The sequence below is a fragment of the Xenopus laevis genome, chromosome 5L, assembly GCF_017654675.1.
Source record: "Xenopus laevis strain J_2021 chromosome 5L, Xenopus_laevis_v10.1, whole genome shotgun sequence".
In the NCBI taxonomy this organism is placed as follows: domain Eukaryota; kingdom Metazoa; phylum Chordata; class Amphibia; order Anura; family Pipidae; genus Xenopus; species Xenopus laevis.
Genome location: NC_054379.1, coordinates 82,129,656 through 82,157,360, shown reverse-complemented (window position 1 = coordinate 82,157,360; position 27,705 = coordinate 82,129,656). Strand labels below are relative to the sequence as shown.

At 37.4% G+C, this 27,705-nt stretch overlaps 1 protein-coding gene across 1 annotated transcript; it reads right to left on the bottom strand.

Annotated features, from left to right (window-relative positions):
• Positions 1-296: 296 nt before the first annotated feature.
• Positions 297-27,206, bottom strand: sec63.L (SEC63 homolog, protein translocation regulator L homeolog). Its single transcript, NM_001095073.1, is given in 21 exon segments — positions 297-1,819; positions 3,416-3,520; positions 3,975-4,073; positions 4,275-4,376; positions 5,021-5,170; positions 5,561-5,728; positions 6,150-6,209; positions 6,721-6,803; positions 7,507-7,654; positions 8,281-8,435; positions 8,541-8,633; positions 8,739-8,871; positions 8,959-9,053; positions 11,072-11,180; positions 12,867-12,917; positions 13,643-13,701; positions 14,666-14,727; positions 17,330-17,442; positions 17,881-17,995; positions 18,453-18,552; positions 27,028-27,206. Coding segments are annotated over 21 exon segments (2,265 nt in total). The 5' UTR covers positions 27,152-27,206; the 3' UTR covers positions 297-1,678.
• Positions 27,207-27,705: the final 499 nt, after the last annotated feature.

Below are 27,705 nucleotides of genomic sequence, written 5' to 3'. Positions count from 1 at the left end.
ATTCCCTGCAGATTTATCGCTAGGTTCGATAGTTGTTCTGAATCTTGGAAGCCGACAAATGATTTGATATAAATCGAACCATAAAATATATAATGATAAAGATCAATAAAGAATTGATTTTATAAAATCAATTCTTTAATTAATGGAGCACATTCTAAATAAATAAAGTAAAGGAAGACGACTTACAGATGCACGATACCAATTCTGATTTCTGATGTTTATTTGCAACTATTGCATTACAAAGAATTTATCAATGTAATTTTGTATTTAAAGTGATGACCCGTTTTCAAAAATGTTTTTTTTTTTTTTTTACATTGAGTGGCTTAAAGGAATTTAAAAATATTTGAAGAATTGCCACGTGAAGGTCACCTCAGCATTACACAGTTAACAACAGGTTCCCACTATACATGGTTATCTTGTTTTATACTTATTTCTACATTTAGTGAGAACTATAGTGTAATGAATGTGTTCTGTAATCTCAAAAATCACCCAAGGTCCATCTGTCTTTGTATAGCAACTTCAAATGCCTGGTATGTACAGTTGTTAAAAAATTTGCTTTTTTTCCCATTTTACTGATGTTTGGAAGGGTACAAAAAGAACACTTACATATGCAAAACAGTCATTAGAATAAGGAATATCGCAGATTCTGTCATAGGTCGAATACACAAAGCCACAGCTCTCAGTTTGAGGGTTTTTTTTTTGTTCAGCCTGTATTGTTTCATCTGCAGAATGCCAAAATGAGCCAACACAAATGAAAGCACAACTGTTCCATATGTTGCAACGCATACAAAACATTGGTAAAAGAAGAGTAGCTTGGCACTGTTCTGAAGACTAAATTGTAGTGTAGATAAATAATATTACAAAATATATATTTCATGGCTGTGTGCAATGTTCGCCCCCTTTTCTAGCCACGAAGAACAGACCCTTCTATTTTAAATTACATTAAAATATCCAAAAGTGCACGTCTAGCTCTTAGTGTGAACCTAAAAGGTCTCAATCCACAAACATACGGCTACTTGTGGTCCCACCGCTTTCAGAGCCTTTGCTTCAAATCATTTGCATTGATTTGCTAGTACTAGTCATGGGTCATTTCATAAAAGGTTTCTTTTCTTAAGGGAAAATAAAAGAGGGTGGAGAGGTTCAAGCACTTGAGTTGTGGGGTACAATATTACTCTTAAAATGAAGTGGAATGTGACTTGTTTTACAAAATGCAGAAGAAAAAAAATGCCTCATGCTTCAAGGAGCTAAAAGTAAACAACTGAAAGGCAATATGTCAGTTTAAAAGGAAACAACATGATAGAAAAGGAGTCGTACAATTTTAATCAAACTCAAAATGAGCTCAGGAGATGCTAGTTTAGGATTCAACACCTTCCATTGTACTCTTCATTTTGCACAAAGATGGACAGTTTTATTGAATTGGTTTTAAAAAAGTTTTTAAGATGGAATAAATGCATCGCTCATTATCCAAAGTGATTACATGGCCAGCGGGCATTCCAGGTTAGTACCAATGGCAAAGGTTTGTTTGACCTCCAAAAGCATGTTACACAAAGCACTCGGTACAGGTACAGTAGCTAAAATAATTGTCCTCAGGTACGTCTACACTGTGGCTCTGTAAGATGGAGTAACCCGATATCAGGACAACAACCATGAAGGTTTCCAAGTCTCTTTGTACTGCCGTTTAATCATCCTCATCTTCATCATCTTCCTCATCATAGCTTTCTTCAAAGCCATCACTGTCTCCCTGATCATCATCCCCTTCTATAGTGGTGTCCCACTGTGGATGATTTTCTGGGATTGGTTTAGCTTCATGAACCTCCAGCTGTAAAGAACACAATACATACATGGAAATTATGTATGTATTATGTGCAAAATAATTACCCCACGTTTTGTACTTTGGAAAAATTTAAGTCAATTTAAAGACTATCAAAGACTGTTTTCCAACTGTTAGTCTTCACCCGGACAATAAATTAACCTTTCTTTTTGTGGTTTTTGATGTGATCATTCTAACAAAAGGCACACGTCTAGGCGGTTTCATATGTATTTGTACTGTTAAGCTATTTTAACTGATTTGGCAATAATATATAAATATTTATTGAAACCTAAACAGTCCTTAAGAAAATATTTATGTTTTAAAAATCCTTTTACAAGCCCTTATAATAACAGAGAGCTCTGCAGTTTATATGACCCTTTTGACTCATTTCCATGTGATTATCTAATACTAGGCATATTATCATTATTGCATTTTTTACTTTTATAGTAAATGGAGGCATTTCCTGTTCATAACGTTTACAGCTGTATATTACATACATAATATATACAAATTGTTCATACCTCTATTTTAGTACAGTTCATTTTCAACGAAGCAAGGAAAAATATACAACCTTATTCCCTATTAAAGGAGAAGTAAAGGCTTGCAGCACTTGGGTGTGCCAAATGTTAGGCATCCCCAAGTGATTCCATTGACTTACCTGAAACCCCGGGCCGCTACTACACCAGTCAGCACCACGGATCTATCTTCTTCCGTCTTCCTCCTTCTTTGCACGGCTGCGCATGCGCAGTAGAACGAGAACATGAACTTTAACTAAAAAGTCAGCTATTTCGTTCAACTGCACATGCGTTTACCCCTGGAAATTTGAAGAAAGAAGAAGCCAGAAGCGGATCGCTCCGTGGTGCTCACTGGTATAACCCCGGGCCGGTGCAGTTTTCTGCTAATAGGAGCACCGCCCCGGGGGTTTCAGGTAAGTCAATACAATCACTTGGGGTGCCTAACATTTGGCACCCCAAATGCTGCAAGCCTTTCCTTCTCCTTTAAAGGTTCCAATACAAAACCAAAAACATTTTATATTCCAATTTGTAAGCTATAGCCTGTTTTATTTTACAATTTTTATGTTCAAACCATGATAACATTGATGGTGTGGTTCACCTTTCACTTAACTTTTAGTATATTATAGAATGGCCAATTTTAAGCAACTTTTCATTAGGACTTTTTTTTTTTTTTTAAAGTTTTTGAATTATTTGCTTTTTTCTTCTGACTCTTTCCAGCTTTCAAATGGAGGTCACTGACTTCATCTAAAAAGCAAATGTTCTGTAAGGCTACAAATGTATTGTTATTACTATTTTTTATTACTCTCCTGTTCATATTTCAGTCTCTTATCCAATTTGGCCCATAGCAACCAGATTGCTAAAAGCAGCAAACTGGAAAGCTGCAGAATAAAAAGCGAAATAACTCAAAAACCACAAATAAAATATGAAAACCAACTGCAAATTGTCTGAGAATATCACAGCCTACATCAAATTAATTTAAAGGTGAACAACCCCTTTAACTTCCAAAAGCCATTGCCTAGAGTTTGTGAAACGTCTGAAGATACTTATTTTTTTATTTTAGATTTTATAAAGTTATAATAACATATATTACCTTCAATGGTTTTATCTGATCCAAACCCATATACGAATCTGACCTTAAAAACACAGTATATTGATAATTTCCTGGTTTATTCGGTGCTGGAAACTTAAGCTCCACCTAAAACAAAGTGAACATATAAAAACTTAACATAAGCATGTATCTATAAAAGGGTAGCACATACATTCTTGCATTTCTTAATCTTAAACACAAAAGCAAACAGTTTTCCCCCTTCAGAACAGTTTTTTTTTTTTTTTTTTTGCTGGGCATTGTGTCTGCATCTCACTCACTTTAACAAAAAAGCTACAAGAGCCAGTAGGTCTGTGACGTGTATTTCCCATTGGCTTCTGTGAAATTTATTCTATTACAGCAAGGGTGGTGAGGAAAATGAAACGCTTTTTACATCCAAACTGTATATCTGTTCATATGTAGAGATCCAACACAAGTAAGCGGACTGATCTTATAACAAGTGTTATTGATGATTATTACCATTATAAAATAACTAGAAAATTGTAAGTGGCAGATTAACAGACAATTAAAAATCCAGTTAGTCTTAATGAAAAGAACAAGTCACCTCTTCCTGATCCTTAAGTGTACACAAATGATAGGGCATAGATATTAATGTTTGGTCTTTTCTATCTGCAATGTAAATCCACCACCACTCCTGTTTTTCCTAAAAAAAAAAAAAAACAATTTGTTAACTATATATATATATATATATATATATATATATATATATATATATATATATATATATATATATATATATATATATATATATATATATATATTACGCTTGATGAAAGTTTATAACTGTTTATATGAGGTATAAATTGTGATAGAGTATTTTAAAATTTGTGAATATAACATTTACCTCTGGAAAATAAAGACTGTAGACTGGATGAGTTATCTTTGATTTGGTTTCCAGGAGTGCTCGATCTTTACGCTGAATACTTTGTTGCAACTCTTGCCATTCCTGTATAAAAAGGATTATCAATAAGCTGGTCAGCCAGAAGCTGCTATATTCAGCATCACATTTGTGTAGTGGTTAGAGAAGAAACAGCACAATCACTTGGGGTGGAGGCATGTAGTTAGGCACTTCATTTACATTTCCCTTGAGTGCTGTGCCACCATATTGTCTCAGTGTCCCAGGCATTCCCTGTGCCTGATACATCAGTAACACAACATCTTTGAAGGGCAATCACATTAAAGAAATGGATTATCGAACATTTCAGTTACCGTAAGGAGGCTTCCTGATCAGAACTGGAGACACAGGTTATGTAACCTCCTGATAAGAGAGCTGGTCACGAGTAATAAATTGTTGGGTCGAAAAATGGATTACATGCCTTTCTAGCAATGAATTGCATATACTACCGGTAAATTAACAATTATCTGGATTTTTCCACTAAGCAAAATGTAAATCTTATTTTGCCACCAAAATCCTAAATACATTTAAGCTAAATACCATCAGGAACGAGAAAAACCTTAAAAAAAAAATAAGTTTGCTTAAACAAGAAACTGCAAGCAATGGTATTTCAAACTTTTAAAATACTGCCTGGTACAGTTATAATTAACCAAAATTTTAACTTATAGAAGACACATGATAGGAACAGAGCATACAGCTTCATCATCTTTTCCATGTTTCTCATCCGTTTCTCTGTCCGAATCTTTATCGCTTCCATCGCTTTGAGAGTCCCTGTTCTGATCTTCATCTTCAGAATCACTGCCTTTATCAGAACCCTCGTCTTCATCATCTTTTACTGAGACATCCTTAAAAATATTTTGGGGGCAAAAAAAAAAAATCACAATTTTACTCTAAAGAAAGAAAGGTAGACAAGATGGCATGCAATAGAAGGAAAGCAGTGAAGAGAGAGGATGTCCATGACAAAGAATACTGCAGAACTTGAACTTTTCAAATGAATATTGAAAAAATAATCTGTAGATGCAGGGGTCCTAGTTGAACTAAAACTCTCTGCAGCTATGATAGCTTGCCACAGAGTGCAGGTATGGATGCATGGGGGCTATTTTAGAGACACTAGTGCATTTCAAAATGAAAGAGGGGTGTGTGTTAGCCTTTCCCTCATCTCCTATTCATGTTTAGAAAAATGAATATTATGAATAAACGCTAATTTGTAAAGAGATTAAGCAGAAATCACTGACGTTTAAAACAGCTCCATTTGCTTGCTTTTGTTTGATTTGCTTTTGCTGGGGTAAAGGTTGGGCTGCTGGTTTCTTTTTTGGCGGTTTTTTTTTCTTCGATTTGGAAGACTTTTTGGCAGTTTTATTTTTTTGTTGCCATCCCTTTTTCGTTTTGCAACCCTCCACCTGCTGGATTGTTTAAAAAAAACAAAAAACAAATCAATAACAGGAGTCTACCTACTTAGTAAATACATTAAGGGAGTATGCCTATGAATGTATTCATTCATCCAATTAATTATATATCGTATCTTGAAGAGATAAATCTAAAGCATCTGGACCATCTGGAATTAAAATAATCTAGTTATTTGAGCACTACAGAAGTAGCACTTTACATAGTACATAGAGAGGGATTATACTTCGAGAAAAGATGGCACATCACAACCAATTTCTCAATAAAGTTGGATGGGTAAGCTCTTTCACTTCTTTTTGTTGTTATACAATTTCTCAATAACAAACATGAAGTTTCCCTTTATTCTTAAATTGCACACTCTCATTTTTCACTCTATTGCCATGCCCTAGGCATTGATTATGTATGAGCCATATTTCTTACATTTTCATCAACAGGCTGATCTTCTGCAGAGCAAGTTGATTGTTCTTTCTCAAACACCTCCTATATTTAAAAAGAAAAAATATCAGCAATTATGTACACTATTCAGCAATATGCAAACAAAACTGTAATATACATTATCTAGAATTTATACAATGTATGAAATATAGCTTCCCTAAGCCACAAAGTTATCAGCTACAATTATTACCTGTTGGAGAAATAAATATCCTCTATAGCACTAAAAAGCATTTTTCCCTTAAAGGGATTCTGTCATAATGTTTATGGTACAGTTTTTATAACTAAATTACACTGTGTACATCACAAGTAATTCATTCCAATAAACAATTCATCTTTAAGTCAGAGAGAGGAGTATAATGTCCACATGGAAACATTGTGTGGTATGTACTCAAAACATTCAGGTAAATGTTGTAACAGATTATGAGTTAGCCAAAGTCACTTTAAACTGAAGGGAAAAATGCCCACTTAGATTTTTTTACATAATATAAAACATAACAATTCATGTAAACCAACTAATTACAGATAAATGGTACAAAAGCATATAGCTCATACTTACAGCCATAGTCTGTCTTTTCAATACCACTAAAACAGTGACAAGAGAACCCACTGTGATTTTATTACTATCCTCATCATCTAGCACTGAAACAAAACAAAAGCCAATATAGTGATTAGACGTAAATATTAGTAAATACTATATAATTAGGCTTCACTTCTTGGAAATAGTAGAAAATGACAAACTGAAAAGTCAATTCATGTTTTATCTCACTCGTAACTGCTCTTAGAAGCAACTAGCAAGGAAATGTTTAATAAAGATATATTGATATGTATATCAAGTGTTAAAAACTAAAAAAGTAGCTACAGAAAACAATCAATTATACACCAACAAAAAAAAAAAGTGGAATATAAGTTATTTTGTGCTTCCTTAGCCTGAGGTTACAAATATGGGGGACATTTTATGGAGAAATAACCATGACTGAGATAGTAAATTTATGTGAAAAAAATATTTGTGTAATTAAAGAAAATGTAATTCACTGTAAATTTCTAATATACACTAAACATTTTCAGTGGATATTCATACAATTAAATACTATTAACAGCAGTATACGTACAGTACAACTGTTTATATTTGCTGCCCTTCTGGTTCTGACTGCTGAAAGAATCTAGCAAAAGCCAGTTAATGGACAGACCTGGAAAAATGACTTCAGCTACAAAATACAAACCCAGAAATTCAGATAAAGAACACAAAAAAAAGGAAACACAAATACTACATATTTGCAAATAATTTTGGGGTGAGGGCCAGTTATACAAAGGAAAAGAGAATCCAATTAGTAAATAAACATACCATGAGTCTTTATCTCCATATTTATGTGTGGAAAGCTGCCAAGCACAGCCAATAACTCTTCATAACTATTGTCCTCTAAGAAATTAAAAAGGGTGCGGCGATCAGACTCCTTCATGCTGACAAGATCTCGAATGGACTTGATTTTGAACTGTTGATCACAGGAAAAATTATTTCTGTGATGAACTGTAGTATGCAATAAACAAACATGCACAACTTCCTGAAAAAAGCTTTTGCCATTTCTTAAAGGCGGCCATACAGGGAACAATAAAAGCTGCTGACAGACCAAGTCTTCATTAGTAATCTTAGTTCCCTGAGAAAAATCTGAGCTACAGTTCTGGACCCTCAGTCTGCTAGTGCACATACTACAGTACAGTGGTGTGTGAGTACCACCTTGTAATTTTTTGATTTGCAGAAACTTTCCTTCAAAAAGCAGCTGAAGTTCCAAATAGAGCACCAGCAATTTATGGACTCATTCTTCAGCTATACAAATAGACTTGTGTTATAAGTAGAAGACTAATCATATCTCAGTTCAACAAATGAGAGTATTCAACAAACAAGAGTATTTCCAATTGTTAAATGTGATTACCTTCATATTAATAATGGAAAAAAGACATTAAAAGTACTGATATGATGTAATGAATCACAAGCTGGTAAATGATCATTTTATCCTACCAACCATTAGTTTTAGAATATTCTGCTGAAATTACCAGAATGTGGAGACCCCATTTTAAAACTTCAATTAAATTCCTACAAGTTTTACAAAATGTTCTGCACCTTCTTATGGCTGGACACTCTTCTCAAATGGTCTTCTTCAATGAATGGTAGTTGCAGGAGAGGAGATTTAAACTGTTGAAGTCCTTGTACAGTCATCTGAGAGAGCTTCATGCAGTTCTCCAATGAGGACAAAGAAGGAGGCCTAAGCTCCCTTTCTTGAGATATAGAAAAATACATGTCAGCAATATCTTCTTTTCTACTGATTTTGGTTGTGTGTGTAAAATGTTTGATTTAAAAAATAAATAAATAAATGTTCTTACCTTCACGACTACGAGCCATGATAATGAGCTGACAAATTACATTAACCATTTCTTGGAGTAAAGCAGAGCATTTCTTCAACATAAACTGCTGATCTATAAAATCAGGATGTACATTTTAGCCTTCATACCCATGAATTTGGTAAAACTACACAGTTAAGTAATTCAAGTCATTGCTGTTTTAAAATAAAATCACATTACCTTCTTTTAATGTTTCAGGAATCTGCATCCTTGAAAGGTGTGCCAGAAGCAGAACTCTAGTCTTGAGGCTGTACGGACAAGTCAAAGGAGGTTCATTCTTTTTTAGATTGATGCTTCCAATCTCTCTTATTAGCTTGAAAAGTAAAAGAGGCCATTAATATCCTTGCTTTATAACTTACTTTTCTTTGCACCCAAAGAAAAGAAGATTTGAATCCCTTACCTGCGGTATAAGTATATTATCAGCTGGCCGACTTGTAGCATCCTTATTATACTGTGGATCAAATTCTGATGCCCCAGCCAACACCATGATCAGGCCTACAAAAAACAAAGCGAAATAAGCACCTAAACCCATATTTAGAACTTTTTCAACACCGTCTTTAATGGTACAGTAAAACATATTAAAAGGTAGTTTACCTTTAACTTAACTTTTAGTATATTACAGGTCTCCATTTTTTATAGTTTATGATTTAATTATTTGCTTTCCTATATCCAGCTGTCTAATGGGGTCACTGGTAGCCAGTTTCCAAGACCAATAACTAAATGAAGGGTGGGCATGTCCTAACGGTCCCTTCCACAGTAGGAGGGGTACAACCAATCACAATCATGCAGTCACACCAGAAAAGACAGGCTTCAGTTCCCTGTCAGGTCAGCCTAGCTGCTGATTGGTTCCTATCCTACAGTGTAAAGTGCAGCCGGCTACCCTGCATAGCCTGAAAACTGAGGCAGCGCAAAGTGGAACAGATGGGTGGGACTAGTATGGTTTTTGCAGAAATTTTCAATAAATCAGCCCAAAAGACTTATTTTGAAAAGAAAAACCATTCTATTATGTCTCTGTTAAGGGTTTAATTGGCCATGCATCTTATGACATAACCTACATTTTGAAGGGTTTTTTGTTATAACTGAAGTTATGGCAATTGTGACTGTTTCACAATTAGAAAATACATACTGTATGTATTTGTGTGTGACTGTTTATCAAATATCTGCAAACTCTGTGATTTAACTTAACTATAGAACTTAAAAACACAGCATCCTGTTCAATGAAAATGTTTATCCTGATAAAGACAAGGACTGTTTGCTCACAGTTCTGATACTGGAATACAAGTAGTGCCATTTTCAGAAGATTTTCTCACCGTTCACTTTCTGCCTAACACAGTGTCTAATAAAACAAAGCAAAACAGCCTTTGCCTTTAACAGATCGGAGTGTTGCAACAAGGACTTAAAATGAGCAAAACTCGACCTTTTGAAGAATGAAATAGCAAGTTCTGGCAAGTTTTATTCTGAGAAATGTACACACACTCAAGTCATCCATTTTAATATATACAGGCTTTTCAAATATTTTAGTGAATTTGGTGGAGAATTGGTATTCATCGTCTTATGTGCCAAAATGTATACAGAAGTACATAGCCAGTGGGGAGAAGGAATGCCGTTGCCTTTTGACAAAGATCAAGGTTAGGGAAGGCTTGATTAACAGCGCATACAATACAATGAAGAGTACAATGTGAGATTGGTATAAAGTTACATACATAATATATTATTGACAGGAAGGGCTTTTCAAAACAGATTCCAAATGGGTAACATGCAAATTCTCTAAGTGTACTGAATACAGGCAACATAATTTCTTGTGCTCAACCTAGATAAAATCCTTACATACCCTGCTTAAAACCCTGCTTGACAACTACCCTCTCTGAAGGTAAAACAACATATTTCAATGATCTGCAAAATGTATCATGTAATATTACTTAGATTATGTGATTTCTTAACCATGCAATTTTTGAAAGAGTTAAATGGCACCTATCATAGAACAATTGTTTACTCCACTGGAGATGCGACTTAATACAATCCACAACTCTGGATGGGGGAAGCCATTTTTTTTTGTAGAAACTACCCCAAGCCAGTGCTATGCTGCATGTACTGGAAAGGATCTCCCAGTCTAGTCAACCATGTTGGGGGTAAAGTGCAGGCTTTATTAATATGATTATTATTATTGGGGAAACAATTTTGATATAATATATGCCCTTTAAAGTATGTGAACTGCTCCGAAAGGTGGTGAAAACCCCCTCAAATTTGCCTCAGAGAAGGAGGCAATTGTTTCCTGACTCCTAGAGGGCCAATGGACTAACAGGAATAAAAAATGAGCTGGGCTTATTATTTAAATTTTTTGTGTAATAAAATGTTTTTCTACAATTTACACTTGGCCTGTACATTGGAATTTTTGTGAGTGCCAGCTCATATTGATTGTTATTAAAAAGCCATCTTGAAGCAATGTATATTATGCCAGTTCAGTGAGGAAATACCACTTCACAGCTCCAACTGCTGCTAGCACCATTACTTACGTTTCATATCCATGTTGCGGGTTTTATATACAAAATAGGTATATATTTGTGTAGTGCGAATAAGGATCTGGTCTCCACTATAGCGGATGGATTTGTACCACCAAGAACCCTGAAAATATTGCAATAAATAAATAAAATATAAAAAAATTATGCTTGGACAACTGAAAAAAACAAAAAACAAACATACGTATATGTATATGTGTGTATGTGTGTGTATATATATATATATATATATATATATATATATATATCTATATATCAGTCAGTTTGTTAAACCGGCACTCACCATCGATCAATCAAGTCCCTGGTGCTTCTTCAAGAAATAGCATAGAGATATAGTTAAGAGCACTCACGGGTATTGTGCAAAAGGCTTTTATTGGAGTATTACAATCTACCCCCACATCGGGGTAGATTGTAATACTCCAATAAAAGCCTTTTGCACAATACCCGTGAGTGCTCTTAACTATATCTTTATATCTATATATATCTATATATATATGTATGTGTGTATAGATAGATAGATAGATAGATAGATAGATAGATAGATAGATAGATAGATAGATAGATAGATATAGATATATTTTCCAAGAGAATACCAGCACTCTCGAAAAAAGTCTGGGTGCAGACTCAGTAAACATTCATTGATTTTTTATGTATTCATGACGCATCGCAGAGGGTTGCAGTTTTACTATAATTTCGACATATTACACAAAATATATTATATATTATATATATATATATATATATATATATATATATATATATATATATATATTTTTTTTTATTTGTGATTACACGGGGTGAACAGCTTAAATCATTTATTGTCTTGGTTACATCACCGTAAATGAATTGAGTGAACCTATAGGGAGGGTTTTCTTATTTCCACTAAAACAACTACTGGCATTGGAATCATCACTTCCTTTAGAGATTGAATTAGCAGGGCAGTTTATTTGAACATCACTCATCATTGCAGTCAAAATGAGTTTCCAATAACCACATTAGCAAAAGGTGGGGGTTACCATACCGGTCTATCCACCCCAGCGACTATAAGCGGCCAATGAGGTTGCAGTTAATAAGGGTCTTAAAGCTTCTAATAACACTCCTCACCTATGGGGTGGTTTCAGTAACTGGGCTTTCATTTTTGCTAACTTAAGCAGTTAATTAAGTTAGAGGAACAAACAAGTTTTTTAGCGTATGTCGATAGATTGTTGGGCGGATAAACACTTGTCCCGTAATACAAGATTAGATTTTTATTGATAGAAATTGATCCAATGACCAACCAGTATACACTTTGAGCCATTCTCAAGTTTGATACATTTTGACAGATGTTGTAACAAGTGATGATCTGACTTAGAGAAGATAGGAGTAAGCATATGTTACAATCAGAACAGTGTCAGTTTGTATTTATTATTTTATTATAGTAATATTTATTTTACATAGTATATGTTCCTTCGGAGTTGTGTAGTTATTTTATGTTTAAAAACTGACAAGCATTTTAGATATGCAGGCATAATGTAAATTGATGCTGTGATAGACGCAGCTTGAGTGATATTCGTAACAACGACGCTCACACCTGACGAGGGTTACATGTCATTATTATCTAAGCTATTTCCCGTCAGTGTGTTAATATAAGGCATATTCCGCTGTGTATTTTTATGCTTTGAGAAAGGCCTCAGAGAGGCCGAAAACTTCAGCTTGTAGCATTTACTAAATATAAAAAGTTTATTTTAAGTCCTGAGAGACTCCATTTGATGTTTGTGTGTGTATATATATATATGAATTCGCAAATACGTACCACAACAACTGGTAGAATAACCATGAAGGCTAATCCATACACAAGTAAGACCTACAAATACAAAATCAAACAAAATTAAAAAACTAAGATAAAAAGTAAAGTATTTGGGCACATACATACAAATGAGAAAGCTTTAACCAGTAACATAAAACATATATGAATATAAAAATGATTTAATGATACCACTGCTATGTTACAAGTAGCCACATAACCAGGTCTTTTGCTCAATTCAAAAAGAACCAATGAATAAAACAACATGGCTAGAACAGCTGAACCTATTGTACCAGTCCACAAATTCATAAGCGCTATAAAAGTTATAATCCATGTGTATATTTGCCACAGCAGCTCCACATAATAAGGCTACCTTTGCTCTGGGCTGCCGATAAAATGATAACTTAGGGACCTAGGGCCTGTTGGGAAAAATCTATAGCAAAAAGGTGGTTCAATTTACCACAAAGCTAATGCTACAGGGCTGATAAATAATTAAGTTTGATGCAGATTTCTTTAGTTTAAGTAATTACTAATAAGCCTTGTATCATTAATCTTATATTGTATTTCTAGTTTATCTACAGGCCCCTGTGCAAAAAGAGAAAAATAAATTGTGCTGGCCATACTCCTTGCTACCCAAACACGTACAGCCCAGTCATACTACATTTTGTTGGTTAATCTGTGGCAAACTTATTCTTTGTGCAAATAAGGTCCTCTCAATTCACCAAACACCCTATGCCCATTTTAGGATGTAGGTTGCCTGTTTACAGCACTTTAAAATTTCTTACCAGCATAGAATTTTTCTGGTCCACAATCCACGCTGGTAGTGCTATGCCAAAGGTTGTAGCTGTAGAACAGGAATAAAATATTTTACAATTTTATAATCTTCATATTTAAAAATGGGTTGTTCACCTTTAAATTAAAGGTTTAAAAAAATTAATTTTATCTCAGTTTTTTATTAAAACAAAGTCGACCAAACTCCCATTTACAAATTTAACTATTTTATCAAGTAGTGGTGAAAAGACGTTGCAACAAAATTGAACGTTAATTCGAGTCAAATGATTACCACGCCAAAAACTCGACTTTATCAAATTGTCAATGCAAAAACTCCACTTTACTGAATTATCCAGCGCAGATCACAATGTCAAGAAACAACTTCAAGGACACCTGCCATTGAGTTTTATATGTCCTGGACAGGTTTGAGAAGGGAGCATTTTTGGATTTGGAATTTTAGCAGCTTTGGGGTATAATAAATCTCTAAAAAAAATCAATGTTTCCCCTTTAAAAACTCTTGACAGCGCTATATAAATAAATGATGATGATTTTTTAGTATTTATTCCAGTTTGCAATTTTGGCATCTGGCTGATAGGGTCCAAAATTACCCTAGCAACCATGCACTGATTTGAATAAGAGATTGGAATTGAATAGGAGAGGGACTAAATAAAAAGATGAGTAATTAAAACTAGCAATATTAATGGAGTTTCAGCCTTATAGAGCATTTGTTTTTAAGATGGGATCAATGACCTCCATTTGAAAAAGAAAAGTCAGAAGAAGGTGGATAATTGAAAAACTATAAAAAAAATAAATAAAAAAAAATGAAAAATAAAAGGCAATTGAAAAGTTACTCAGAATTAGCCATTGCTATAACATTCTAAAAGCACTATTAACTGATGCTTTTTTCCTGTGACAGTGAGCCATCTCTTTAATAAGCATACTACTGTCAACAAACAGATATATATATGTAATAGCTAATGAAAGCTTATAAATTGTAGCTAGAGAAAAAAGAAAAAAAAAGCAATTTCATACACTACCTTGTGGGCCATCAGGGTTACCATGCTCTTCCCAGTTTTTTCTGGACTCGTCATCTGTTAAGCTACAATACAAAATTACAAAAGCTTGACATATGTCACCGGATATAATAGCGGTGATTGCAAACAAAAGCAACATATAACTAGAATAAACACACAGATATAGCAACCTTCAAGTCGTTCCTGTTTTTCACAAAAGTACAAAAAAGGCCATATCAAGACTTATTCATACATTAACCGTGTAAATGCTAGCAGAATTTTACATTTCGTTTATAGGCAGAGACAGATTTTGTGCTCTTGCATTTCCTGGAGGGCTTTTCGGATTATCTAGGAAAACTATGCATTGTTTTTCAGAACAACCTGAGCTAAGAAATTGTGCGTGTACACTTTGACACTTGTGAAAATTGTGTGCTATGTGCATGTATGCAAGTATGACTATGCCCGAGAGCAGTTATCTTCAACCAGTGGCTCTCGAGTAACATGTTGCTCACAAACCAATTGGATGTTGCTCCCAGTGGCCTCAAAGCAGGTTCTTATTTTATACTTTTAATTCCTGGTTTGGAGGCAAGTTTTGGTATCAAGTTTTGGTTTACTACCAAACAGAGCTTCCTATAGGTTGCCAGTTCATATAGCTCTCAAGGCCCTTATTTGGCACCTCCAGGAACTTTTTCATGCTTGTGTTGCATGAAAGTGGCTCTCGCGTAAAAAAGATTGGGGACCCCTGCGTTGAGAGTGTGCAAAACTTGTGTGTGTGCAAGTGTAAAAAGTGTGTGTGTGTGTGTTGTGCTTACTTTTAGAAGACAAGCAGACATGCAGTCAGGATAGGATGCAGTGTCGCCATAATGGTGAACACTGCAAGGGGGGGGGAATGACACAGGAAGAAAACACAGCAGCAAACAAGTTGTTTCTATATGTCTACTGCTATCTAGGGGCTCTCGTGCTACATGCTTGTGTTCCTTACCTAGGGGTGGAGGGACAAAGGGAGAATTAATTATTGGCGTTTATAGCCACTCCTTGTTGCAGAATGTAGAGTCTATGATCTGTAGTACATTGAAATGCCAAAGAACATAGAATATACATTATGTGGATAAAATACTCAAAAAAAGCATTTAGAATACCTGTGGTATAAAATGCGCAAGGAACCCTATCACGCAATATTAGCACACCATGCAAAAAAAACAGCAGATACATGTTGAAACACACCAGATTTCAGACAGAAAACACTCTGGTGTGCCATTAATCTAAGGCAGTGCTGTCCAACTGGTGATACCCCCCTTGTGTGACCCCCCACATGAAAGTCTGCCTGCTGTGTCTGCTTACCTTGTGTAAGATTTAAAAGGTATCAGTACAGAGATTAACTGGCCCTTGCATTGTTTACACCTCAAATTCAGACAGTAAACTGTAATCCTCCTGAATTGTTCAACCCTGGAACAGCAATATTTTTCACACCTCAGACCCAGATTGAAAGTGCCCACACTGTTCACACCTCAGTTGAACAGTTCATACTACTGTGCTACATACAGGGACACAATGCTGATGCCACTGTATGTAGCACAGTAAAAACTGTTCAACTTAAGGTCCTGATAGTTTTCCCTGTCTCCTGCTGTATTCTGCCGGCCCTACGCTCCCTGTGTGTGTGCCATACTCTGCCTGCCCTATGCTCCCTATGTGTGACATACTCTGCCTGTCCTATGCTCCTTTTGTGTACCATTCTCTGCCTACCCTATGGTCCTTGTGTGTACCATACTCTACCTGCCCTATGCTGCCTGTGTGCCATACTCTTTCCTGGATGTGAGCCTGGTAGGTTTTGTTTTGGGGGTTTGTTAGAATTTGAAAATTGTTGTTAGGGGCCCCTAAGATGTTTAATCATGTTCTGGGGGGTGCTGTGCTATCTACAGGAAAGGAGGAGGCATGTGGATTTAAGGGTATGGTTTAACATTTTTCACACATCTCTGCAGTGAGCACCAACCATTTGCTTTTTTAAGTGTACCACCACCATTAATGTGGATATGGTCTTAAAAGTTTGTGTGGTAACATGGGTGTGGTTTAAAAGGGGAGTGGTCAACACTGGCTTCCATTATCAGCCCTCCACCACGTAGGCCAGAAATATTCCGTCCCTCTGTACCACAATAGTTTAACAGTACTGATCTAAGGGAATAGATAACTTCCATCTTGCTGTAAAAATGTAAAATGATCCAGCAGTTTTTTGGAGCTCTGGTAACTTCCTCTAAATATTAATGGACAGTCTATCATTGGAAAGCATCTTTTCGATCTATACAGGCTCAGTGCAAGTGTGATTACAAATATATGTTCATTGTACCAACTAATCTCAAAATGTATTATCAAGTTTGGTGGAATCAAGTAAAATGTCAAGCAGTTAGAATTTCTTGTAGCATTATGGGCAATGACAGACATGCCATCTCGCCCCCCTTCTTATTTGGTGGACGAGAAAACTGACACTGACAAACACCATCTTCTGTGGAAACTGGTCTATCCAGGATGTCCGTGGTGGTAGGTGGACAAAGCCAAATGTTGCACACACTACACTATTAACAATCTGTTTACCTGTCACCTATGTGGCCCAGGGTTCATATTCTTACATAAATCCACATAGACAGAAACTTGGTATTTGAACGTTTACACAGAGCGCTGCATTACATTACTTACGCTGCATAAGCTTTGGCTATCCTCATAAACATTACTTCATCTCCTCCTTTATCTGGATGAAATTTAAGAGACAGATGACGATATTGTTTCTTGATTTCTGAGACAGTTGCCCCCTTAGAAATAAAAGCTATACATTAGAAAAAGCAATTGTGAGGAGCACCTAATTTTTCTTAATTTTTAACATGGTGTCAACAGAATTGAAAAATATTTGGGTTTATTTACATTGGTAGGGCAAGGTGCAATGTGCCCTGTTGTTTTGCACTTTGCCCTTCTGCAATTTGTATGATATGCCAATAGGTCTTAATGTATGCAGCACTGGAAACTTCCTTATTTTGCGCATAATTAAGGATGCCAGAACAAACTCATAAACTAGTATATAAAACCTTTCCAGCAGTAAAACATATTGTACCACATCTACCCCACTTTACACAATATTAGACATTGTTTTAGCTAAAGTAAAACATTTTTTATTTTGATGGCAGTATTACATTATTACCCATTTTATAGCTACGTAAACATACAACACTTTGATCATGAAAATTATTACTCACTGCATCCAAACCTAACACTTCATATGGGTTGTACTCCTGATATTCTCTGTCAGTTTTGGAAACTTTGTAGGCAAGAAAAAGAAATAAGACCCATCCCAGAAGCAAAATGATTTTCCTGTTGGAAAAACAAAGTAATTCATTTAAAAATGTACAATATAAAAACCAATACAGTGCTGCTTAGTATGGGGTAGTAAACCTCAAAATGTTGCAAAAGCATGGAGTCCCTTCTGGTGGCAGCCTTGAAGGAGTTTACTGTATGGAGGTAAAGACATCAAAACAAGTGCAGTGTATAAAATGCGACCACAGATGTTTTATGTCTTCCTATACAATATGTTGGCTTACAGGATGAACAAATGCATGCTGTATGAGGTCTATCAGGCAGGTTGGGTCATGGCCTGTTTGTGATCCTTTCCCAATGGATCTGCTCAGGCCCCCATTTTAACACATTAATTGGCCTGGCAGCCACACATGACTTCATATAGAGCATAAATGTAACTTTAATATGTAAACCATAACTTTAATATGTAAATCATTACCATATGGCAAAACATTATTTGCAAACGAGAACTTACTTTATAGTGGGAACTATATTCTTCTGTGGCTTGACTAATTTAAGCTGGTACCACGAACAGCTTCTATAGACATGTCTTATATTTTTCAGACGAGCTTGCTCTAGAAAAACAAAAACAAAAAATTACAAGTATAGAAAATACTTAGTGAACTTTAAAGGGAAATCGAGTTTAAATTACATTCTTGCACTTACTGCTTGTAACACTGAAAATCAGTTTATTTAAACAGGAAATGAAAGTCAGTATGTTAACAATAAACAAAACAGAGATGGCTTGTCAACTTCAAACCTTTTTATAAAATGACAACATATTACCGTTAATATAAATGGAGATTTTAGCACATGCAAAAATAATGGATATAAAAACATAGATGACTTATCAGCTTAAAATCTTTTTACAATAATTACAAAAGAATATATTAGTATTTGGCTGGTGGGGCAATCCGCTGTAGAACTCCTAATATTGGATGGGGTATGTCCATCTGTCATCCGTCTCTGAGCAAGAAGTTAGAGCTGTTATACACTAAAGAGTGAATCGGACAGCTGTAGGGCACATTCTGGGACATATACATATATACATATATACATATACATATATATATATATATAAACACGAGCAGGAACGCACAACCATAAATGCTGTAAGGGCCGGGTGCCAGTCTTTAAACACATGCAGAATCCCTCCAATGACGGCACTCCAGAAGTAATCACACTTGGGTCAGTAGATATCGATCATAAAGGTTTATTTAGGTGGACCAACGTTTCGATACCACACAGGTATCTTCGTCAGGGTGAGAGTGTCAAACACAGACTGCCATTTTAAACACACAAAATGGCGCCAAATAGTCGTTGCTAAGGGGCCTTAGCAACCAAGTGACAGGAAACAGTGAGAAGTTAGGTGAGTATACAGAGAAGAAGAGACCCACTGTCCCCCCGGCAATCACCCTTACCTGAAAGCGCACCTCTTGTAGCACAGTTCGAGGGTAAAGTGACCAGAGCGTGAGAGCGCACCCGTCCTTCGTTCCTTTTGCGGTGAGTCATCAGCGCAGCAGCGCCGGTCTGATCACGTGGGTTATGCGTCCTGGTTGCTACGCAACCCCAGCTGTTCCCCGACCTGCATACAGCTCCGGATCAGAAGCGCACGGAGTCAGTGTCAGCACATTAAACTGCTGCGATAACAATATTGACTTTCTTGACCTCAATATCTACCTGGAAGATTCCAAGATTGGGACCAGATTGTTCAGAAAATCCACTGACCGTAATTCCATCCTACAAGCAAGTAGCAATCATCCCCCGGCCACGATTAGGGGCATTCCCTACTCACAGTTTCTCCGAGTGATAAGAAATAACAGCTCACGAACTACTGCTATAACCCAGTTAAGAGAAATGTTTGAGAGATTCCTACAGAGAGGATACTCAGAGCAGCTACTATGCCAACAACTCGAAAGAGCACTGAAATTCACACAGGCTGACCTTTTGACGGTAAAAAACCCTAAGGAAGACAAGAATGCACCACTGGTGTTCTCTACTATGTACTCAAAATCCTCCTCAAACTTGAATACAATTATCAACAACCATTGGCCCATGCTTAACATGGACGACTCACTTACGTTCCACCACATGCCCAAACCCATGGTGGGTTATAGACGGGATAGGAATCTCAGAGACCTATTAGTACGCACCGATTTTTTTCGTGGTCCCCGCAGTGAACCTAACTGGCTTACTGGTCAAAAGAAACTGGGATGCTTTAAATGCCCGAACTGCATAACATGCCGCAGCCTGCTTACTGGCCCTGATTTTCCCCACCCACCCACACACAGGAAAAAGATACAAGATCTTACACCGCCTGAGCTGTTCATCTTCTTTTGTAGTGTATTTAATAACTTGTCCATGTGGTTTATACTACGTAGGAAAAACCAGCACCACTCTAAAAGAACGGATCGCAAATCATAGATCTGCCATCAGCAAAGCCTTGAAGGAAGGAAAAGCACAGCAACCAGTGGCAAAACATTTCTTAATTAAAGGCCACTCGCTACCGATGCTTAGATGCATGGCCATTGACCACCAACCCACCCTGGACAGAGGTGGTGACAGAGACTTAGCACTACTCAGGATGGAAGCAAGATGGATTTTCAAATTAGATACAGTGGCCCCACGTGGACTTAACGAAACACTTCCTCTTGGTTGTTTTATATAAGTCTCTAGTTTCAATTCTCCCCTCCCTGGCTTGAATATGACTTATTAAAGCACAACTGATATAGCCCACATCTGGGATCTTGGACTCTATGGACGGGGGTTTAGGGCCCCTGGATGTATAGACCTGTTGCAGTACTTGTATTTTTACTCTGTATTTTTACTCTGTATTATCTGTACCGTACTACCTACTGTATCTCTTACACAGTACTCTGTCTGCACACACAGACTTTGCTTTTATCCTTTTCTTTCCTCTCTAGTTTTCCCTGTCCTCCATATCGGCCCCCGTATACCTAGAGGGTAGCAGGAGTACCCTGCCTGCCTATTGGGTAGCAAGAGTACCCGGCAGTATGTTGATGTTTCGCTGTGCGACCAAATGGCCAACTATATGTGATGCGTGACACCCCTGTTCCGCGATGTGAGCCTCCAGTCTAATGGGCAGTGGGACTATTGGTGCGTTTTTTCCCCCTGGGTTGATTTACGCCCCCCATGGTGGAACCATCCCACATCGTCGGTGCTTTGCACTGATGGTGGACGGTTGGTTTGTAGCCTTTAGCTATCCCTCTGCAGTTTACCGCAAGTGCGAGCATTGTTGAGCCATGCCCAGCCCTCAGCGCTTTGCGCAGAGGTGCTGACACTGACTCCGTGCGCTTCTGATCCGGAGCTGTATGCAGGTCGGGGAACAGCTGGGGTTGCGTAGCAACCAGGACGCATAACCCACGTGATCAGACCGGCGCTGCTGCGCTGATGACTCACCGCAAAAGGAACGAAGGACTGGTGCACTCTCACGCTCTGGTCACTTTACCCTCCAACTGTGCTACAAAAGGTGCGCTTTCAGGTAAGGGTGATTGCCGGGGGGACAGAGGGTCTCTTCTTCTCTGTATACTCACCTAACTTCTCACTGTTTCCTGTCACTTGGTTGCTTCGACCCTAATGTGGGTCGAAACGTTGGATGCACAAGTTTGAAAAATAAAGACATTTTTGGTTCACTAACCAAGGAGTGTGGGTCCTCTTGAACTTTACATAAATACTTTGACCCTGCACCGACGTTTGTGGAAGACTGGTTCAGAGTGCAAGCGTCTGATTCAGGATATAGATATAGATATAGATATAGATATATATATATATATATCAGTCCAATTGACAGCACACCATCTTTCATCAATGCCCTGGTGCAAGGTTATAGTAGAAATATATTGAACAGCAACACCAGAAATTCATCTGTGTATTAAAGAGGTATGTTTTACAAGTATGAAACCCATAATCCAGAAAGCCCCGAATTATGAAAAGGCCATCTCCCATAGATTCCATTATAATGAAATAATCCAAATTTTAAAAAGTATTTCCTTTTTTACTGTAATAATAAAACAGTACCTTGTACTTGATCCAAACTAAGATATAATTAATCCACTCTGGAAGCAAATCCAGTTTATTCGGTTAATTTAATGTTTACATGATTTTCTAGTAGAAAATTATTTTCTACTAGATTTAAGGTATGATCCAAATTACAGAAAGATCAGTTATCCAGAAAACTCCAGGTCCTGAGTATTCTGGGTAACAGGTCCCATACCTTATATACATCTTTAATACACAGATGAAAAGTGAAATCCTGGCGTTGCTGGTCTTTCATCTATATAGATCTCTGGAAGAGCACTCACATAACAGCTCAGGTCACAGGTTTTTGTAATACCTCCCTCATCAGGATTAAAATCAAACAGTTCAAACAATCCATTGTGATCAAGGTAAACATACTACAAACTTACAAGTGTGAGTAATTTTATTTTATGTAGTTAGTATAGTTCTCACTACCTGGCCTTCACCTTTTTAATTATAACTGCTGAAACTGCTATTAAGATTACAGGTGACGGTCATGCCAGGGCAGTATTGCTCTGGCATTACAAGAGTTAACACAGGAAATACTTTTTGTCATGCTCACAAAGAGACACTTGACTGCATATCCCACCAGAGGGCTGTGGAAAGGCGACATCCATATCTGCCTTCTGAGACAATTTGGAGTCACACTATTTGGGCAAGGAGGCTGGGCCAGTCAGTTCTTTGATCAGTTGATCAAAGAACAGAGCTGTGGACCTAGAGCAGCAGGGGGGATAGTTAGTAGAAAAATATGGATTATAGGAAAGGATCCATATCTCCTGTGTCATAGGATTCTCATCCTCATAACTTACATATTGGTTATGAAGAGGTCACATGCTTCCTAATGATACCAAACAGGGCCAGCCTATATCCACCAGTTAGGAGGGATGGTTCCTGGGGGACTGGAACATGCAACCCCATTAGTGTTTGGTATCAATCAGATCGCCCACATATGGATCACAGCCTGCCCATGATTTTATTATAATATTGGGTACTGGCAAGTACCAATATTATATTGGGGAATCTTGCCCCCCTACAGGGGGTTGTAAATGACTCCTACCTCATGCATAAGGTATTGAAGAGAATGTCCCAGCAGGCAATAAAAAGGTGATAAACCCAGTACCCAATGTCATGCAAAAGAGGCTCCATACCCGTGGATTGTATGCCCAGTGTTTCCTAACTCTTGCCTCAGAGGACACAGCAAGAAACTTGGTACAATACCTAGGGTCTTCGTGTTTTTACTCCATTTTATTTTATTTACTGTTTTTGCAATTCTTTTTTAATGAATGTCTTCTTTGTTATATATTCTTTTATATACATGCACTGTTACTGTTAATATTAAATATAATACATTTTAAAACGTTTTGTCCTTGTGCTCTAAGGAACTCATTGCCCATATGAATTCTTGTGCCTAAGTGTATTAACGCTTTGTACGTGTGGAAAGGGAAAGTTGCCTATTTATACATTTAATAACTAGTACGGCTAGCAGGAAACTGTTTGAATGTAAATTAACCCTTTGGCTGCTGGAGTGCTTATGGAACTAGTAGGCTCTAACCCTGACGATCTACCATAGGAGAGAGTGTTTGATGCATTTCTGTAGTGTGAGTTATTACCTGTTATAGAAGACAGGGGGATAGTCACATTAGGTTTCTATCGCCAGTTAATGATAGATGGTGGCAGCGAATTAATTTTGTGGGTGTTGGTGTGTTTTAGGGTGTCTGATGTTAGTCTAGCCTGCGTGTAAACTGATTGAGAGACTGAGTGTAACCCCTTACAGCCAAACCTAAGAGTTATGTGTGGTTGAGAGTCCCGTTTTCATGACAGTGACGTTATATATTGTTTATTGTCTCCACAGAATAAAAATAGAATCCCTGAAACCTGATATAACTATTCTGGTACACTATCTAGTTCATGCGCAGAAGGAAAATGGGGCAGGTCTCTGGCTTTATAAAGAAAAAATTCTACAGTTTTACAACCACCCACACTTACATCTATGCGCCTCATTTTGTATTTTTAATCATTATTGTGGAAAGCAAAGAGCTCAAACAAGCAGTATTTTATTTCCATGCTTCACAGCAATGTAGGTTTACGACCTATGACTACTATGTGGAAATTTCACAAAACAAGAGTCACTTTACTCCAGAGTAGTAAAAACAGCAACAAATACACTATTGGCTGTAGTCAATTAGGTATGGCTAAAGAAGCAATAGTTTCAATATGTCTCCAGTATGGAGTTCCCTATATTTAAATTAGTCCTGGTTTAAAATTAATAATATACTTACTGGTAGCCACTACTAGCCATCTATGCAGTTTTAGCCAAAATCACCCGCTTGCAAGCCCCAAAAGTTAAGCAATGGAGACTTGGGCAGTCTATCGTTCCACTTTTGTCTAGTTTCCACATATACAATACTTATTATGTACAGTACATAAGAACACAGCTTTGTTATGAAGAATAAGAATCATAAAACATTTGATATATGTCCTGGATCAAGCATTTGCAGCAAAGCATGAGGTCTGCAAGTAACATGATGCAACTATAGGATAATTTATTTGGTGGGAATACAACCTGAGAGTATTCATTAACACATTGTCCTGTCATCCATACTGTGGGTGTCAGGACCTTTCCACCAGGAAGTGAAATTAGTCAATGTAATAAAGCATTCAAGAGGTAAAAGCAAGTGTATGCCTTGCATTTCTATAGCATTGAAGATTGTAAGGTATTTCCAACCTTCTAGCAACAAAGAGCAGGATGAATCATACTGTATTAACCACTATATGATTTAGTGAACATTTGGTCTCAAGATACCACATTCGTATTAACGGTTTTCATTATTCTAACTCTCCTAGCAAATCCTACTGAGACTGCTCCAAGCGGCAATTATAAAGGGTGTTTCGACTAGAACAGATATACTGTGACTCATAACGTAAGGCACCGACCTAAGGTTAGATGAAATGTCAGACATGGAGAATGACACTGACTTTTTATTTTTTTTTTAACAAGAGTGAAACAGACATAGCGACCCCAGTAAGCAAAAAACCTCAAACATTTTAAAATGTTTAGTAAACCTGCTCTAGACAAGTCTTTCTAACAAAACATTACATACTGCTTTCAGGCACACAAAGTTTTTAACTTTGCTCATTAAAGTACTTCTGTCTTGACTCTTTCTCATCGCATATCAAGACCAAAAAAATTCTAAAGTATACTCATATACATGGTCATTGGCAGAAGCACAGTAGGAGGGGGATAATCAATCACAGCCCTGCAGTCACACAAGCAAAGACAGACTTCAGTTCCCTATCAGGTCAGGCTAGCTGCTGATTGGCTCCTATCCTACAGTGCAGTGTGAGGAGCGCCGCTAGCTGCCCTGCACAGCCTGGGAAAAGTGGCAGAAGGAAGTGAAACACATGGGTGGGACTAGTAGGGTTTTTGCAGTAATTTTCAATGAAGCAACCAGAAACAAAACAATTTAACGCACATTCCTTCTATATCTAAAAGAGTTAAACGCACTGGCACATTCTTATTCTTTACAAAATATGTCTCCATATATGAACAGATTTGCTCATTTTGCAATGTGTCTATTATAAGAAACCTTTTTCACAATGTGTGTATTTTGCATCATGTAATTTATTGTATATATTGTATTTATACATAGTGTATATACTATGTGGAGCTAAAAGAGTTCATGATATATATGAAAGCCTATTGGTTGGCCTATAATTGGAAACTCCTCTTATGTAGCTTCTAATCGGCTCCTCCTCTTCAAAATATTGTGTGTTTGTTGAAAGAAAGTTAGCCTATGATTGTCTCTTGGTGACATGAAACGCGTCAGGCGACTGTTTTTAAACATAATGTAAAATAACATTTTGTATATTTAAACAACGGCCACCTGGATTCTACTTCTGATGTTCTGGATTGGTGCCTGCCTGTCGCTATAATTTCCAGTGATTTACTCCCCTTTGCTGAAGGTCTGGGGCATGAGCAACGGACCCTCCAATAACAGCAGTAAGCCTACACATATAATTCAATAAGCTGAGCCTTTCATGTTCATTTGGCATGCGACTGCCATGAAAAGAAGTTGGTGGGGTGGGGTGGGGTGGGGGGGGTAGGGGTGTCTCTGGCAGCAGGAAAAAAACACTGGGATGAAAAAGCCCATACGAAATTATTCATGAAACAAGTATATATTTAATGATTTTATTGTCAGAATATTATATTTATTGTGTTAATCCATTTCCTATTAAAACGTTGCTCTAAGTTGAACAGTGCAATATTGTTTCTGCCCCTGCAGTCACTAGTGAAGAATTCTATGTTCTACTAACCTTACTGAAACCTGCTGGTATACTGGAACTTGACAGCTACTAAGCCCTTTCCCTGCAAGCGGACGCCTTACTGTCCATTATCATTAAATATTAATTTAGGATTGTAAGCTCTATTGAGCAGTGGCCCCTTTCACTCTGGCATCAGCCAGTATTGATACAGAATAATAATTTCTTATCTGCAGTTGGTCAATTTCATATCCTATAGATATAGATAAAAAGTCTACCACACTGGAGTCCTAATGATGGCCTTTGCCAGTCATTTCATTCCCCTGAACATGCCAACTCCATTACAGGGAGCAAATAGTTCACCGAATAACAGCCAACAAAGCAGGGTTGGCAAGTGGGCATCTCAAATCCCATTAACTTTAACTGCCAAAAAGCTCAAGTTTTCTGAAGAGAAATAAATCAAATCTGTAGCTGATTCTAAGGCAAAAAGAATGAAATAGTTTGTTTGTGTAGAGCCACAGATACCAGTATGAGGGGATGAGTATAGATAAAGAGACTGGGGAGAGATGCTTTGGCACAAGCAGGAAGTATTGATGAATTTCCCAGCATCCCCTCGGAGCCTATGAACATTAGCAGATGCTGGCAACTGCAGCTGTACAAGTACAATGGAAATTCAACGAACTGTAGGCAATTATGACGCGCGGTCAGCAAAGAACGTTCCATTGTGCCCAAAGCACTTGCTCAGCACTCACCAGAGTTCTTGTCCTGTGGCCACAGGTAATATGTAGCCGGGATGACGATGAGCCCCACGAAAGAAGTCAGGAAGTAAAAGAACGTGTTTCCACTGTCGTCATACTGGAACTGCTGCCCGGCCATGTCTCACCGACTTCCCGGCACCTCCTTGCGGGGCGCAATGCCGAGAAGCCTGTAGGGAGACAGAACACTGATTCACCCGGTCACAGACTTACCAAAGGCCGTTACACGGCCAAAGGCCCGCCCACCGCTTCCAGTGGGGTTCCGCCCACACGTCGAGAATTTCTCGCGATAACCGTTTTGGAAGACGTGTATCTGTTTTGTATAAGCTTTATTAAACAGACAAAGCTCACGTTTATTGCATTCGGGGTTGGGAGGGGTAATGATATACTGTGCCAAACAATTCTCCCCGTGTTACTCAACAGTTAATCCCTGCTCTGTCCTGACATTGTCTTCTTTGTAGTTGTGTTGTGTTCTTTCCAAGCCCTAAAACTCACAGAGGTATGTTTAAGTAAAATGTCACAGAGGGAGATAATGACTTGTGCCGAAGGCCTCGTATTTTTATGCAGGTCATGGAACTCCGAGGTAACTTCTAATATTCTTATATTTTGCAACTGGGGGTACTTTATTTATTACAATTGTAGAGACCCTGAGATTTGGGTGTATTTATCTCAGGC